Raw genomic sequence first — 14,762 nt, forward strand, 5'->3', positions numbered from 1 at the left:
AGAGAGAGGCAGAAGACGGTTTTTTCAACGAGGTCTGATCGCCAGCAGCGGTGCCGCCTTAACCTCGCTCAGTGCAGGCCTGATATGGTGCGTGGCGCCCCCTCGCGGCCAGATGGAGCAACGACGTGTCATGCCTGCCTGCCTGCCTGTGCTTTTTGGATTTTTCTTGATAATTCTGTTCCCCTCCTCCCTCCTCTTTTTCTGTAACCACTCTGGTCCACCCAAGTCCCCCACCTTTCTCCCTGGCCCTGGAGCATGGATGAGCAAGATCTTCACTGTACGAAGAAAAAGTAAAACCTACCTTTGGTTTACTTAGAGGGAGAGCCTGTACTAATGAGGTCAGACAGGCAAGACATGAAGTGATAAAGAGGAAAAGGATGAAAAAAAAGGGAAACAAACCCCAGGGGACCTAAACGGACCTGTGCTAACAGAAAATTAACATGGGAAATAATGTCAAAATCGTAAGAACCCTCCAACTTATCACTTATCCTGTGTCTTTATACAGACTAAATCTGAAATTGCATTAAAAAAAAAGATTTTACAAATGTAGGGCTGCTTGACAATTTCTGAGTTTTAAATATCGGCTCTGACTGATTTTCATGCTGTGTGTCAGCTAACTTATGCCATTAAAAAAAAAAGTAGTGTTCAAATATTTAGTTTTTTTTTTTTTAAGTTGCCTTGATTAAGTGTTGAAAACACGTGTTCGCCTTGTAACAGCCCTTCTCAAAGAGTTCAGGAAACAAGACAACTGAGGGTTGCCAACCCCAGATCAGTGCAGTGCGTGTGTGAAGCAGATGGTGAAAATATAAAATACTATAGGTGCTAAAAAAGGGAACAGCATTTTTGCACCTCATCAGCCTCTAAACAAACATAAGGATACAGAACACAGTGTGTGTGTGTTTTTTTTTAATGGCTGTAGAATTTAATGTCTTTTTTAAGTAATATTAAAAAGCTGAGCCACAGAAGTAAATCGGTGCCAGGAATGAAGTAACGGTTTAGATAAAATGCTGCTGACTCTGGTGTTATTCATCCCAGCAACTCTGAAACCCTCCCCGGGTCTCCGCAGAGCCTTACTGACCACGAGCAGAGGCCAACTACGGGGAGGGTTCCTCTCCTTTAAAGCGAAACACATGACTCGCGAGCGCGGTGCCAAGTCCCCGGAGCGCAGGGAGGGCGGGCCAGCCCCCAGCCCCCCGGCCCGCCGGCCCGGATGGGTGGGTGGGTGGAGGGGTGGGTGGGTCCTCGTATAATTAGCCGGGGGAAGGCAGCCTCAGTCCGCTTCTGGCTGCAGCTCCGACGGCACCTCTGGTTTTCCCTGATCTTCCGAGGGTGGCCTGGCGCTCAGCTCTTTGCTGATCCCAGCGTAGGCTGCGGTGGGGGGCCGCTGGCAAGACGGCTCCGGCCACCCGCCCTAGGAGGTCGAGGCTCGCCGCTCTCTCTGCTCGAAGGTGCGCTGTGGGATGATGCTAGGCGTCCTCACGATCACAGGTAATGCGGAGGCTGGGTCTGCTGTATATTCTGCCTCCGTGGCAGGTGGAGGAACCTGCCCTTGGCCTGGGGTGGGGATGAGGGGTGGTGCAGGGCAACTGGCTCGACGCACCCTGATGGACCCCTACTTCTCTCGCTGTGCTGACTTTTTGATCCGAAGAGCATTCTCTCTCTGGCTCAGCAGGGCCACGCAAACCCAGGGCTTTCTTCTTGCCCGTGCAGGAATCTTCCTGATGCCCAGGGGAGACCTGTAATGGTGTGTGTGTGTGTGTGTGTGTGTGAGTGTGAGTGTGTGTGTATGGGATTGTGTGTGTGTGTGATTGTGTGTGTATGGGAGTGTGTGTGTGTGTGTGTGTGTGATTGTGTGTGTATGGGAGTGTGTGTGTGTGTGTGTGTGTATGGGATTGCACCTCTCGCCTTGGTGGAGGGAAAGGACAGCCCCACCCGAACAGAAGATACATGTTGGAGTGGAGTGAATCTGAGCATAGATTGTGACAGCCTAACTGCCCGCTATAGTCATGGAAAAAAAAAATTCTTGTTGAGAAATTGCAGTATTTGGCATTTTGACCTGCTTATTAGAACTTTCAATGAACGATCATTTAGGGGACTACAATGTTAGCTCTGGTTTATGTGGTGGTTTCAATAAAGCCATAGTTACTATAAAATTAGTGACTAACATAAGCTTGCTTTCTAGAAATCTGGCTGTGAATGTGAATGATAATATATCATAGCCATCTCTAGCAAATAAGTTACAGATATCAAACTTTGGAATGTACTCAGGACTCTTCTAACTTGTCATTTGATCTTTTCATGCAATTTATACTGTAGCTTCAGTCCTTAGGAATTTACTTGTTTCCTCCCCCTTTCTGCCTTTTCTCCCCTCATCAAAAATTAAACTCCATCTGCTAATTTAGGTTTATAAGATCAGCTCCTCTCTAAACATTTGAGATCATTGCTCTCCAAATAAATATTTTCTTAAAAGCGCAGTGTAGCATTTCTAAGACTTAAAATTTTTCTCTATGTAATTGCCTCTGCAAAGCCTTCTCCTCCTCTGGAATTTGAAATGAATGTGAAAGTTTAGTGAAACAAAAAATACCTTTCACTTCCTATAGATTAACTTGTTTACTTTGAGATTTCCTTAACATTCCTTCCCCAAGTTAACTCAACTAGCCTTTTTACCCTTTAACTTGTGTGAAAATTTACCTGATGCCTAAAAATCCTTTTTTAAATTATTAGACTATACAACATTTGAAAATAAAAAAATAGAAAATTCATTTTTTTCCAGATCATTAAGTTTTCTGTGAATGAGATATAAAAATGCTCAACCCTGGGTAGGCTGCCTGGGAGTGTGGTTTGTGGGGTGTCACCACCGGAGGTGGCGTTTCTATGATGATGACTTTTTCTGAGTGCCTTTTGTGTGTAGTACCATCTTTATCATTCACTATTTGATGAGTTTATCACATGCTGAGTTTCTTATGGGGAAGAAATGTTGTCCTTTTTGGCAAAAATTGAGTTCACCAACTTGGTATGCTTGTGAAGTGAAAGTCCTTCAGTCTTGTCCGACTCTTTGTGACCCATGGACTGTAGCTCACCAGGCTCCTCTGTCCATGGAATTCTCCAGGCAGGAATACTGGAGTGGGTGATACTTGAGGTGGCTTTAAAAAATTGGTTCAGATAATCCTAATGGAATGCTCCTAATGGAATGCTAAATGTTGGAAGGACTGTCTAATTTTTAGAGCAACTTTAGGTAGCTGGGTTGATTGCTTCCTGAGTTACTTTTATTACAATGTTGATATGAAGGATGTGACAAATTATGGTACTTTTTCCTGGTTAAAACAAAGTATGCAGAAAATATTAAACTCCAAAGCTTTAATCAAAACAAATAACCATTTTATAGTAGAAGTGAAAATTAAAAAGGAATTTTAGCTGTCTTTTTAAAAATAATTTTATTTATTTATTTATTTATTTTTGGCATTGCTGGGTCTTCCTTGCTGTGATGGCTTGGATTTTCTCTAGTTGGGGCGAGTAGGGGCTACTCTCGGGTTGTGGTGTGTGGGCTTTTCAGTTCGGTAGCATCTCTTTTTGTGCGGGTCCCGGGCTCTAGAGCACAGACTCAATAGTTGTGGCACACAGGCTTAGTTGCTCCTTGGCTTGTGGGATCTTCCCGGATCAGGGATGGAACCCATGTCGCCTGCCTTGGCAGGCAGATTCTTTATCACCAAGCCACCAGGGAAGTACCCCCTCCTTTTTTTTTTTCCCTCTTCAAGTTATTTTACCGAAGAAGATTTGCAATCAATATTCTTTAAATAGCTGGTCAGAATCCTGAAAAGCAATGTAGACTTTTAAAATTAGCATTCAGGATTGATTGACTAGCAAAAGGTTTCTTGTCACTTAGGCACTGCTCATTTAAATAATGTAGGAGAAAGTTACTCTTGGCTTCTTTAGTGAGAAGGCCTTAATGTAAGAATGTATTTCAGTTTCACAATTAATAGTATTTGGGCAGGGTTGATGACATTTTTAATAGGAATTGGACAGGTTTGATGACATTTTTGTAGAACGCTTAGGAATGAGTTTTCATTTTGTAAAGGAGGGGAAAGCTGTCACCTAATACTGACCATTATTGTCCCCTCCCCAGACCTTGTGCACCCCTCTCCTGAAATGAATACAACAAACTTTGAAGCAGGAGATGATTGATTATTCACATCACATGCTATTGCCTTTCCTGAAGTCTTTCCCTCACATTGTGTTAGCAGTGGCCTTGGTTTAAAAATGTAGAAAATAGAGGCCTCCCTGGGGGTCAAGTGGTTAAAACTCCTTGCTCCCAATGCAAGGGGCATGGGTTCCAGCCCCGGTCAAGGAACTAAGATCCCACTTGCCATGTGGCATGACCAAGAAAATGAAGTAATTAGCCTCCAATTAAAATAAATAAGTTTATATTAAAAAATACTAGAAAATAAGTAATTGAATGTGATGATGATGAAATAGGTATCATCTTTCTACCCATATATCAGTGATATGGTAGCAAAAAAAAAAAGACTGTTTTGAATTAGGAAAATATCTTTCCTGTTTTCCCTAACTTACACACATTATTGAGACTAAATGGAGAATATCATGAGGAATTAAGGCAACAGTATTCTTGATCTCTAAAGTAGAGTGGGAAGACTCCTCCCCTATCACGCCAGTTCTCGATTATTGATAATGCATATCTTTATGCAAATCATTTTATAGGATTAAAAAAATACCCCCCCCCCCCCCACACACACACACATGGCTGCTTCTCTCTGCCAAGGGGACTTGTGAGACATGAAATTAATTACCTCACAACTCTGGCTCAGTAACTGCCTTGTACCGAGTACCCACTCTAGTGGCTATTATCATTGTTTCCCACAATAATCCTGCAAAAGGTGGTTACCTATAATCCCCTTTTTATCATGAAACCTCATTTTCTCTTGGTGTTCCCAGCTACTACGAAGCACAGCTGTGGAGTCATTTATAAAGGACCTCTTCCTCTCGTAAAGGATGATACTGGTTTTGTGATGCGCACAATTTCACACGCCGGCTCAGATGTAAAAGGGACCAGGGAATGTCAGTATCCAAGCCTGTATGCTCCTGTACTGGCCTTTGCTTCTCTGAGTTTTAAACCCAGTTACACGTCTCCTGGAGGCTTTTGTGGTTGACGAGCATTAGAACAAGGGGAGTTGGTTTGGTGTGTAAGATATAAGGGATGGATTTAGAATGTGGAGAATTCCTGGAGAAATTCCAGGACAATGCTGCAAATCGTGGGGGAAAGCTAACCAGTTCCAGATGTCACAGCAAGCAGTCCTGAAGTGCTCGGGGACTGCACAGAGCTGGTTATACTAAACCAAAAAAAAAAAAAAAAAAAATTTGATGTTATAACTGTATTCGAGATGCACTTTTCCTCTGATAAACACAGTTAAGTTTGGATAAAAACATTAACATTTTGTAATCTATAATATGACATATTCCTTAAAAGTTTTTTTTTCTTCTAAACCTCTGAAGTAAAAGAAAATAAGTCATATTTTCATCACTTAATCACTGAGTATTTGGAAGAGTAAGAAAAGAAAGTCGATCCTGCAGATTTTGGACTCATAATTGGTTCTTGCATTTTCTGGAGATTGGGATGGGAGGTGTCTGTGTGGGGATTAGGGCAGGGGACTGGATCTTTAAACCTTTTGGGATCAGGGACCCTTTGAATCTTGAGAGGTGGGGGATTATATTTTTACAAGAAAAATGTATATTTGCTCATACTCATCATAGACCTCTTGTGAGTGATTTTACAAATTGGGATTGACTGGGTATTTATCAGCAGATAAACAGAGTTTGGTAGAAGATGACACCAGAATAGGAAAAGCTTGGACAATTCTCTGCCAAAGTTGAATTTCTATCCAGGAAATGCTTTCAAATTTGGGTTTCTTTTGACATTACTAAAGATACAACTATTCATATATTTTCAAGTTTATTTCACTTCACTAATGTTCAGTCGCCTTTTCTTTTAAGCCTTGGAAGGGTTTATTAAACTGTTCAAACTATTAAGCAACTCAGATTATTATTGTCACAGATTTGAGGTATTGTCCTAGAAAGTAGTAACTGAGGCTAGTTTATACTTTTAAAAATTAAAATGCAGTGGCAGAAGGGTGCACGACCAGCTGCCACTTTTCTTCTCCATTTCACTTTCCACACTGTTTTCTTTAAGGGGATCTTTCATGCGTCTTAGAAAAACCTAGCAACAAACAAAAAGCTTACTCAAGTCTTTGTTTTGACAAGATAGCTTCAGAAACTGTACCATCACTTCACCTGGGACCTCCCTTTATCCTTCTTGCATCTATAAAGCTATACATTCACCCTAAGGAAGCTTCTCCTAGGCCATATGCAGAGGTGTCTCAGACAGGAAAGAATCTGCCTGCAATGCAGAATATGCAGGTTCGATCCCTGGGTTGGGAAGATCCCCAGGAGAAGGAAATGGCAACCCACTTGCGTACTCTTGCCTGGAGAATCCCATGGACAGAGGAGCCTAGTGAGCTACAGTCTATGGGGTCACAAAGAGTCAGACATGACTGAGCGACTAACACTTTCAAGTGAGTTAAAGCACTTTCTACATAATTTTTTAAATCATCTTTTTCTTTTCCAAGTAATGTTTCCAGGATATTGACACTGTCTCACGAAGACATATGACTAGAATCTTCTCCCAGGAAAGAAGAATAGAAATATTTTATTTTTATGCCAGTGTTTACTTAGAAGCAAGACTTGTATGATGTTGCTTCCCCAAGTGCCTTTAGTGGAAAAACACGTTGACACACACCGTGTAACTGCTAAGACTGTGTTTAGCGTGCTGCTGATCAGTGTGTGGATCAGGAAGGACTGTAGTCTTTCCTCACCCTTTGAAGTGACTGGGGTGGGACCACTGATGAGCAGGACTGCATGAAGATGAAAGTATCTCCCAATCCTGCCTCCCAGAGCCCTTCCCCATTGACACTCGGACCAACTCCTTTCCCCAACCTTTTGACCATCTTTGATGCCCAGTGACAATGTGGAGTTTCTAGGTGAACCGTAGCATCACCGAATATGTGAGCACCTTGTTTGGGTTTTATGGACATTCAAGAGACTTTCAGTATTAATAGCAGCATTCTGCAAAATGGCTGGATAATTCAGCATTCTGCAGGAGGGACAGTTATGCATTGTATCAGAAAGGCTCAGCCTAAAACCAGTTATCCTGTGGAAGGACTTTTTGGGTGCCAAGAAAGTACATTTCCAAATCAGTGGTGCTTATATAATCAAGCTTTTTTGATTTTCCTCTTCCTATACCATTGGACAAATCTAAAGGCAGACCGTAATTCCATAGGGAGCTGATGTCAAATTAGACCAGGGGAGGACTTCCCTGGTGGCCTAGGGATTAAGGATCTGCCTGCCAATGCAGGGGAAACGGCTTCGATCCCTGATCCAGAAAGATCCCATGTGCTGTGGAGCGACTAAGCCCCAGTGCCACAACTACTGAAGCCCGAGCACCTAGAGCTGGGGCTCTGCAACCAGAGAAAGCCAGTGCCCAGTAAGGAAGACCCAGTGCAACCAAAAAATAAATTCGAAAAAATTCGAGCAGAGGAGATTTTGAAGTCATATAACAGTGAATATATTAATGGGGGGGGAAAGGAAATGTGTTAATGAAATGCTTGTTAGTGTGGTCATGAGTAGATTCTGCCATGCTCTGCCCAAATAGGTGGACACTGGGTCTTTCCTGGAAGCTGCCACCGCCGCCCCCCCCACCGCCCCCATCACAATCTGCCTCCTGTCACTTGGCAGCTTCCCTGACTCCCAAGAGCAAAGCTGCTGGCTTGGTCCCTTCTCTCTGCCACCCCACATTTTTGGGCTATTCTTTTACGTGTGTAACAGCCACCTGGTTTGCTGACCAAGCTAAGATCTTGGAACTCACTCAGAACCTGCATGCAGACTAGAGGTGTTTCTCATAGAAACACCTTTGAGGAGCTATCTGCTAACCACGAACTGGAAGGTGGGCGTGACGTTTGACAGTCTCCCAACCTCCACCTTTAGCCTGAACCTGGGAAATGTGAGATGCTGCTGCTGGATACTGTGTAGATTTGGGGGCTGGGAAAGCAGGGAGGGTGAGGAAGGGAGGTCCACACAGGAAGAAAGGCTTGGTCACGTATGATCCTTCAGTTGGTCCAAAATGGGGTAGAAAGATCTAGATCTTTTCATGGTGCAAATAAAAAGAACAGGTAGGGAGCTAATTCAGAATGCCCCTCGAAGTCCTTGTGTCGGGCGTCAAAGAGATAAAAACAGGTGCAATGTGGCATTCGACTTCGCAGAACTTTAAAGAGCAGCTGAACTTGATGTATTGATGGTTTCCATAGCATCTTGGGGTCCTGAAGGTCTATGAGTGTTTCAGGGCTTCCGGTTCTGGAGAGCTGAAGGCTGCTCACACTGCCCTCTTCTGTTCAAAAGCTCCTTCCTGGGTTTGGACAATGACTTTATACACATGAGTGCAATAAGGAAAAATGGAACCAACAGAAATTGTCTAAAAACAAGGAGACATAAAAATGCAACCATTTGAAGACTATTAAATAATTTATCCAGAAGAAGATACAGATATTAATAGCGATTATCACTGGACATTCCCTCGTGGCTCAGATAATGAGCCACCATCCCCTGGTGGTAAAGAATCTGCCTGCAATGTAGGAGACCTGGATTCGATCCCTGGTCAGGAAGATCCCCTGGAGAAGGGAATGGCAACCCACTCCAGTATTCTCACCTAGAGAATTCCATGGCCTCGGGAGCCTGGCAGGCTTCAGCCTGTGGGGTTGTGAAGAGTCAGACACAATTGAGCGACTAACACTTTGAACAGTTACTGCTGGACGTTGTCTTATGGATGTTACTCCCAATTTTCTGTATTTTTAAATCTTCAATAATTTATATAGATGACTGTTGGAATTGGTAAAAAAGTAATTAAAACTTCTGTTCTGAGGAAAACAATAAAGCAAAAAAAAGCCATTCTAATGGCTTTTATTTTATTTTTATTAGAGACAGCCGACTGATGTGTGACCCTCCTAACTAGCCTTTTCAGGGAGTAGTTCAGGGCACCCATGTTATAGGTGAGGACGCTGAGGACAGAAACTTCAAGCATTGTGCCTAAAGACCCAGTGCTAGTAAGTGGTACAGCTGAAATGGGAACACCAGTCTGCTCCAGAACTTCTGGCCTTTGATCTCCTTCCTTTCTACCTGAATTCTGTCTCTTCTTTGAGAGGTGGGAGAAGAATTTGGTGGTCACTTAATCATTGATAAAAATTTGTATTACGGTATATCGCGTGAGGCAAAGAGCCGGGAGTGTGAACCATTACCCTCTCCATTTTTGTTTTTATTAGTCATCTGCACTTGTTTATTCTTCTGAGTGTTTAAAACAACGTAGAGAAAGTAACAATTAAAAATAGTTCAGGGCACGTCATGTACCTTTTACCTAAATTCACCTCTTAACATTTTGTCTCATTTGCTTATTTACTCTTTTCGTCTATGTTGGAAAACAAAATAAGGAAAAAATTGCGTACAGCGGCTTCGCTGGCTCAGTGATAAAGAATCCACCTGCCAACGAAGGCAACACGAGTTCGATCCCTGGTCTGGGAGGATCTCACATGCCTTGGAGCGACTCAGGCTGCAAGCCATAACTATTGAGCCTGTGCTTCGAACAAGAGAAACCACCACAAAGAAAAGCCCTCACAACAACTAGAGAGAGGTTTTCGCAGCAATAAAGATCCAGCAAACCTCCCCCCCCCAAAAAATACAAGGACTTCCCTGGTATTCCAGTGGTTAAGACTCCAAGCTCCCAATGCAGGTGGCCTGGGTTTGATCCCTAGTCAGGGAGCTAGATCCCACACGCCACAACTAAGGATCCCACATGCTGCAACTAAGACCCAGAGCAGCCAGAGAAATATTTTCCTTAAAGCAGCATCCAGGTTCCTGTTAAGTCTTACGTAGGTATGAGATGTGAAGCTTTCTGAACCATTTGAGAGTAAGTTACACACAGCATGGTTCTTCACTCCTAAACGCTTCAGCACGTATCCCCTAAGAATAGAGATATTTCCTGTAGTAACCTTAATACCGTTATCAATGTCAGATATTTGCATTATCACAAGACTTATACAGTCTGCCAATCTTGTCAGTTATTTAATAATGTCCCCTTTAGCATTACAAGAGCCAGCCTCAGGTATGATGTCATCATCTCTTTGGCCTCTTTTAATCTGGAACATTTGTGTAGCCTTTGTCTTTTAGATATTGACATGTTCAAAGCATGTAGTTCTCCCGTTTCTACCACCCACATTTTGTGTGTGTTTTCTGTTAATTGAATTTAGGTTGTGCATCCTTTGCCACACGTGACATTGTGTCTACCTCAGGGTATTGTAGACAGTGTCCATCTGTCCCTCATAGGTTGATGTTAAGTTGTCTGATTTCTCCATCCTTTCAACTATTAGGCATGTAAATATCCTAACTCTCCCCGCCCCCGCCCATTTAGCTCCTGCTGATTCTTCCTTTATCCAGTCTTTACCTTGACAAAGTGACGAAATGATGGTCAGGTGATCTTTAAATTTTTTTTTTTAATTGAAGTAGAGTTGATGTACAAGATGACATAAGTTACAAGCCTGCTCAGGTGATCTTTTGAACCATTATCTGGGTCAGAAGAGTCAGTAGGATACATGTGTTCTTTCTTATTTTAAACCATGACCATAACCATGAAAAAAACTGCTTATTATTCTGAAATAGAATTTGAACTGCTGTCCACATCAGACATACAGCAGTAGTTTCTTTAGATGTTCAGTTCAGTTCAGTTCAGTTCAGTCGCTCAGTTGTGTCCAACTCTTCACAACGCCATGAATCACAGCACGCCAGGCCTCCCTGTCCATCACCAACTCCTGGAGTTCACTCAATCTCAAGTCCATGGAGTCGGTGATGCCATCCAGCCATCTCATCCTCTGTCGTCCCCTTCTCCTCCTGCCCCCAATCCCTTCCAGCATCAGAGTCTTTTCCAATGAGTCAACTCTTTGAATGAGGTGGCCAAAGTATTGGAGTTTCAGCTTTAGCATCAGTCCTTCCAATGAACACCCAGGGCTGATCTCCTTTAAAGTGGACTGGTTGGATCTCCTTGCAGTCCAAGGGACTCTCAAGAGTCTTCTCCAACACCACAGCTCAAAAGCATCAATTCTTCGACGCTCAGCTTTCTTCACAGTCCAACTCTCACATCCATACATGACCACTGGAAAAACCATAGCCTTGACTAGACAGACCTTTGTTGGCATGTCTAAATACTTTTTCTTATCATAAGTGGCATCTATAAATTATAACACTTATAATGACATATGGAGAATAAGAATTTTAATGCTTTGAAAGTTCATGGGGTTTATTTTTCTTTTAGAAAGACTAAATAAATAAATAAAAAACAAACTCTGGGGACTTCCCTAGTGGTCCAGTGGCTAAGACTCCATGTTCCCAATGCAGGGGATTCAGGTTTAATCCTTGGTCAGGGAACTTGATCCCACATGCTGAAACTGAGTTTTCAGGCCAAAACTAAAAATAAAAAAAAAATTAAAGACAAACTTCATTATTTTGTAAAAAATAATAAATAAACAATATTTTATATTATTGTTGTAATATATACAATATATATTTTTTACAATAATATTGTAAAAAATAATAATAATTTCTTAGAGCAGCCTTAGGTTCACAGCAGTGATGAGTGGAAAGTACAGAGGGTATCTGTACACTCCTTATCCCCCACCCAAGCATAGTCCCTCCCGTTATCAACATCCCTCACCAGAGGGGGCATTTGTTACCATCCTTGGCCTGCTTGGCATCATCATAACCCAGAGTCCTTCGTTTACATTAGGTTCTCTCTTGGTGTGTACATTCTGTGGGTTTGAACAAATATATGATAAAGTGCATCTACCATTGGAGTATCATGTAGAATAGTTTCACTGTCCTAAGAAAGTCCTCTGTGCTCTGCCCGTTCATCCCACCCTCCTCCCCACCTCTGGCAGCACTGATCTTTTTATTGTCTCCACAAATGGGCCTTTCCCAGAATGTCACACAGTTGGAATTGTACAGTGTGTAGCTTTTCAGATTGGCTTCTTTCACTTAGTTATATGCACTTATTAAGGTTCCTCCATGTCTTCATTTGCTAGCTCATTTGCTATTCAGCTCGTTAGTGCTGAATAATATTTTATTGCCTGGATATACTAGCTTATTTATCCATTTACTTAATGAAGAACATCTTGGTTGCTTCCAGGTTTTTGCAGTTAGGAATAAAGCTGCTAGAAATGCCCACCGGCAGGTTCTTGTATGAACATGGTTGCAACTCATACCAAATGTGGATATGAGTAAATACCAAGGATATTTGGGTAAAAACCAAGAAGCAGGATTTCTGGATCAAATGGTAAGAGCATGTTTAATTTTTCAAGACACTGCCCCGCTGTCTTCCAAACTGGCTGTACCGTTTTGCATTTCCCACAACCATTTTTGAAGTCAGTTTATTCCCCTGTAAACCAGTTGGTCTTTTCCAATGAGTCGGCTCTTCATATCAGGTGGCCAAAGCATGGAAAAGATTGAGGGCAGGAGGAGAAGGGGGCAGCAGAGGATGAGATGGTTAGATAGCATCACCAACTCAGTGGACATGAATTTGAGCAAACTCCAGGAGATAGTGAAGGACAAGGAAGCCTGGCATGCTGCAGTCCATGGGGTCACCGAGTGGGACACAATTTAGCCACTGAACAAACAAAACCAGTTGGAGGGATCAGGTGACCTCTACCTTTCAGCTCTAAGGCTTTATGATTGGAAATGATAGCTTGGTAATGGGAACCTGCGCGAGGTCCTCACTTTTGATTTTAATACTCAGGAAATTAAAGCACTTACCACCAAAGCAGAGACATTACTCTGCCAACAAAGGCCCATCTTGTCAAGGCTATGGTTTTTCCAGTAGTCATGTATGGATGTGAGAAGTGGACTGTGAAGAAAGCTGAGCGCCGAAGAATTGATGCTTTTGAACTGTGGTGTTGGAGAAGACTCTTGAGAGTCTCTTGGACTGCAAGGAGATCCAACCAGTCTATCCTAAAGGAGATCAGCCCTGGGTGTTCATTGGAAGGACTGATGGCTGCAGCTGAAACTCCAATCCTTTGGCCACCTGATGCGAAGAGCTGACTCATTTTTAAAGACCCTGATGCTGGGAAAGATTGAGGGCGGGAAGAGAAGGGGACAACAGAGGATGAGATGGTTAGATGGCATCACTGACTCAATGGACATGAGTTTGCGTAAACTCTGGGAGTTGGTGATGCACAGGGAGGCCTGGCGTGCTGTGGTCCGTGGGGTCGTGAAGAGTCGGACACGACTGAGCGACTGAACTGAACCACCAAACCAACCCATGAAGGGATGCCTGCCACACCCCAGGCCTCTGTTAGGCAGTGTGGGTTTTGTATCAACTACTGGAAGGCATATAGTATGGATAAGAGAGAGGGGTGGTTCAGGAATGCAGCGGCAGTGAGGTTTGGGCGCCTCTGGCTGGGGAGATCTGGCAGGTTTTCGGTGTGTGCTTGAGTTTGTTTTGAGTGTGTTTAGATTGGAGGAGGGATCCCCGGTGTGGGTGATAGTCGGGGGTTGGGGTGGCCCCTCGCAGGCTGGCGAGGAGGCTGCGTCCTCTGTGACGCACAAGGCGGCCCCCAGGGGGCGCCCTCGTCAGCGGCGCGGCCCGGGGTCGGCCGCCAGTCTCCATCCAGCGATGGGGCAGCCGGGGGCAGACGGCTGGGCCTCCGGGGCCTCTGTCGGCCTGCCCCTGCCTGCCAGCGGCGCGCGCCATGCCCTGGTGGAGCAGCCTCTGCTGTGAGTAGCGCGCGCCCCGCGCCCCCAGTGGCGGTTCGCCCGGCGTCCAGCCGGCGGGATCACGTGGAGCGCCCTGCGACGGGACGGTTAGAGGGGTGTCTGGGTTTCCAGCCTTCCTCTTTGCTTCGATCAAACCGCTGACCCGGGAGCGCGCAGTGGTGGTGGTGGAGGGGGTGGTGTTAGGAAGGGACACCCCAGGATGCCTGCATGCCCAGGGCTACAGGACCATCTTCTCGGCTCCATTGGGTTTGCCGAGGCCCCCGAGGGGCAGGGCTTCCTCTGGGGCCGGTGGAACAGGCGCCCAAACCCTCCGCTCCCACAGCCAGCGTCTAAATTGGAGAGTGAAAAACAATCGCAGCGTGAGGGAGGCCCCGGGCTGCAGGTTGATTCTTGCCAGAAAGGGGCACCTCCCGGAAGACAAGGACAGAGAAGAAATGGTGGTGAAGATTGGGATAAAGACTGTGCGGCGTGGGGTCCCCTGGGAAGGTCTTTGTCTGGGAGGTGGGCGGGAGGCGAAGTAGAAAAGGATACAGGCCTCCTCTCCAAAAAAATCACAAGTTGCCCCCACTGGAGAGCTCGGAGGCAGCTGAGCGAACCTGGGGATGCTGAACAGGATGGAAGGGGCCTTGCTTGCCACTTGGGCTGCCGCACGTGGAGTGATGGCCAAGAAATACCAAACGAGCTTGTGAAAATGGATCTAGGTTTCACTCCCAGTTGAGTGGGCAGCCACGTGGTCACACATGGTTTGAGTCTGGTTCCAGACCTCTGAGTTGCAAGCCTGAGATCAAAGTTGGCTTATTTTTTACTGGAATATAGTTGATTTACAATGTTGTGTTGGTTTCAGGTGTACAGCAAAGCAAATCATTTACACATATATGTATCCAGTGAAA

General features: G+C 44.4%; 1 protein-coding gene across 3 annotated transcripts in view; it reads left to right on the forward strand.

Moving 5' to 3' along the window:
• Positions 1-14,762, forward strand: part of AKAP12 (A-kinase anchoring protein 12) — a 110,115-nt gene that overhangs the window by 83,408 nt on the left and 11,945 nt on the right. The window contains exons 1-2 of one of the 3 annotated variants that reach the window (XM_055535968.1): positions 1,216-1,488; positions 12,290-12,436. The exons of 1 other annotated variant lie outside the window; for it this stretch is intronic. Coding sequence is in view for 1 of the 2 variants with exons in the window: in XM_055535967.1 (XP_055391942.1) it covers positions 1,461-1,488 (28 nt within the window). In the remaining variant the exon portion in view is untranslated. Of the gene's footprint in view, positions 1-1,215; positions 1,489-12,289; positions 12,437-14,762 lie in introns of those variants that run through there. One more of the 3 variants, XM_055535967.1, reaches the window with a different exon arrangement.

The sequence above is a fragment of the Bubalus kerabau genome, chromosome 9 (assembly GCF_029407905.1).
Source record: "Bubalus kerabau isolate K-KA32 ecotype Philippines breed swamp buffalo chromosome 9, PCC_UOA_SB_1v2, whole genome shotgun sequence".
In the NCBI taxonomy this organism is placed as follows: domain Eukaryota; kingdom Metazoa; phylum Chordata; class Mammalia; order Artiodactyla; family Bovidae; genus Bubalus; species Bubalus kerabau.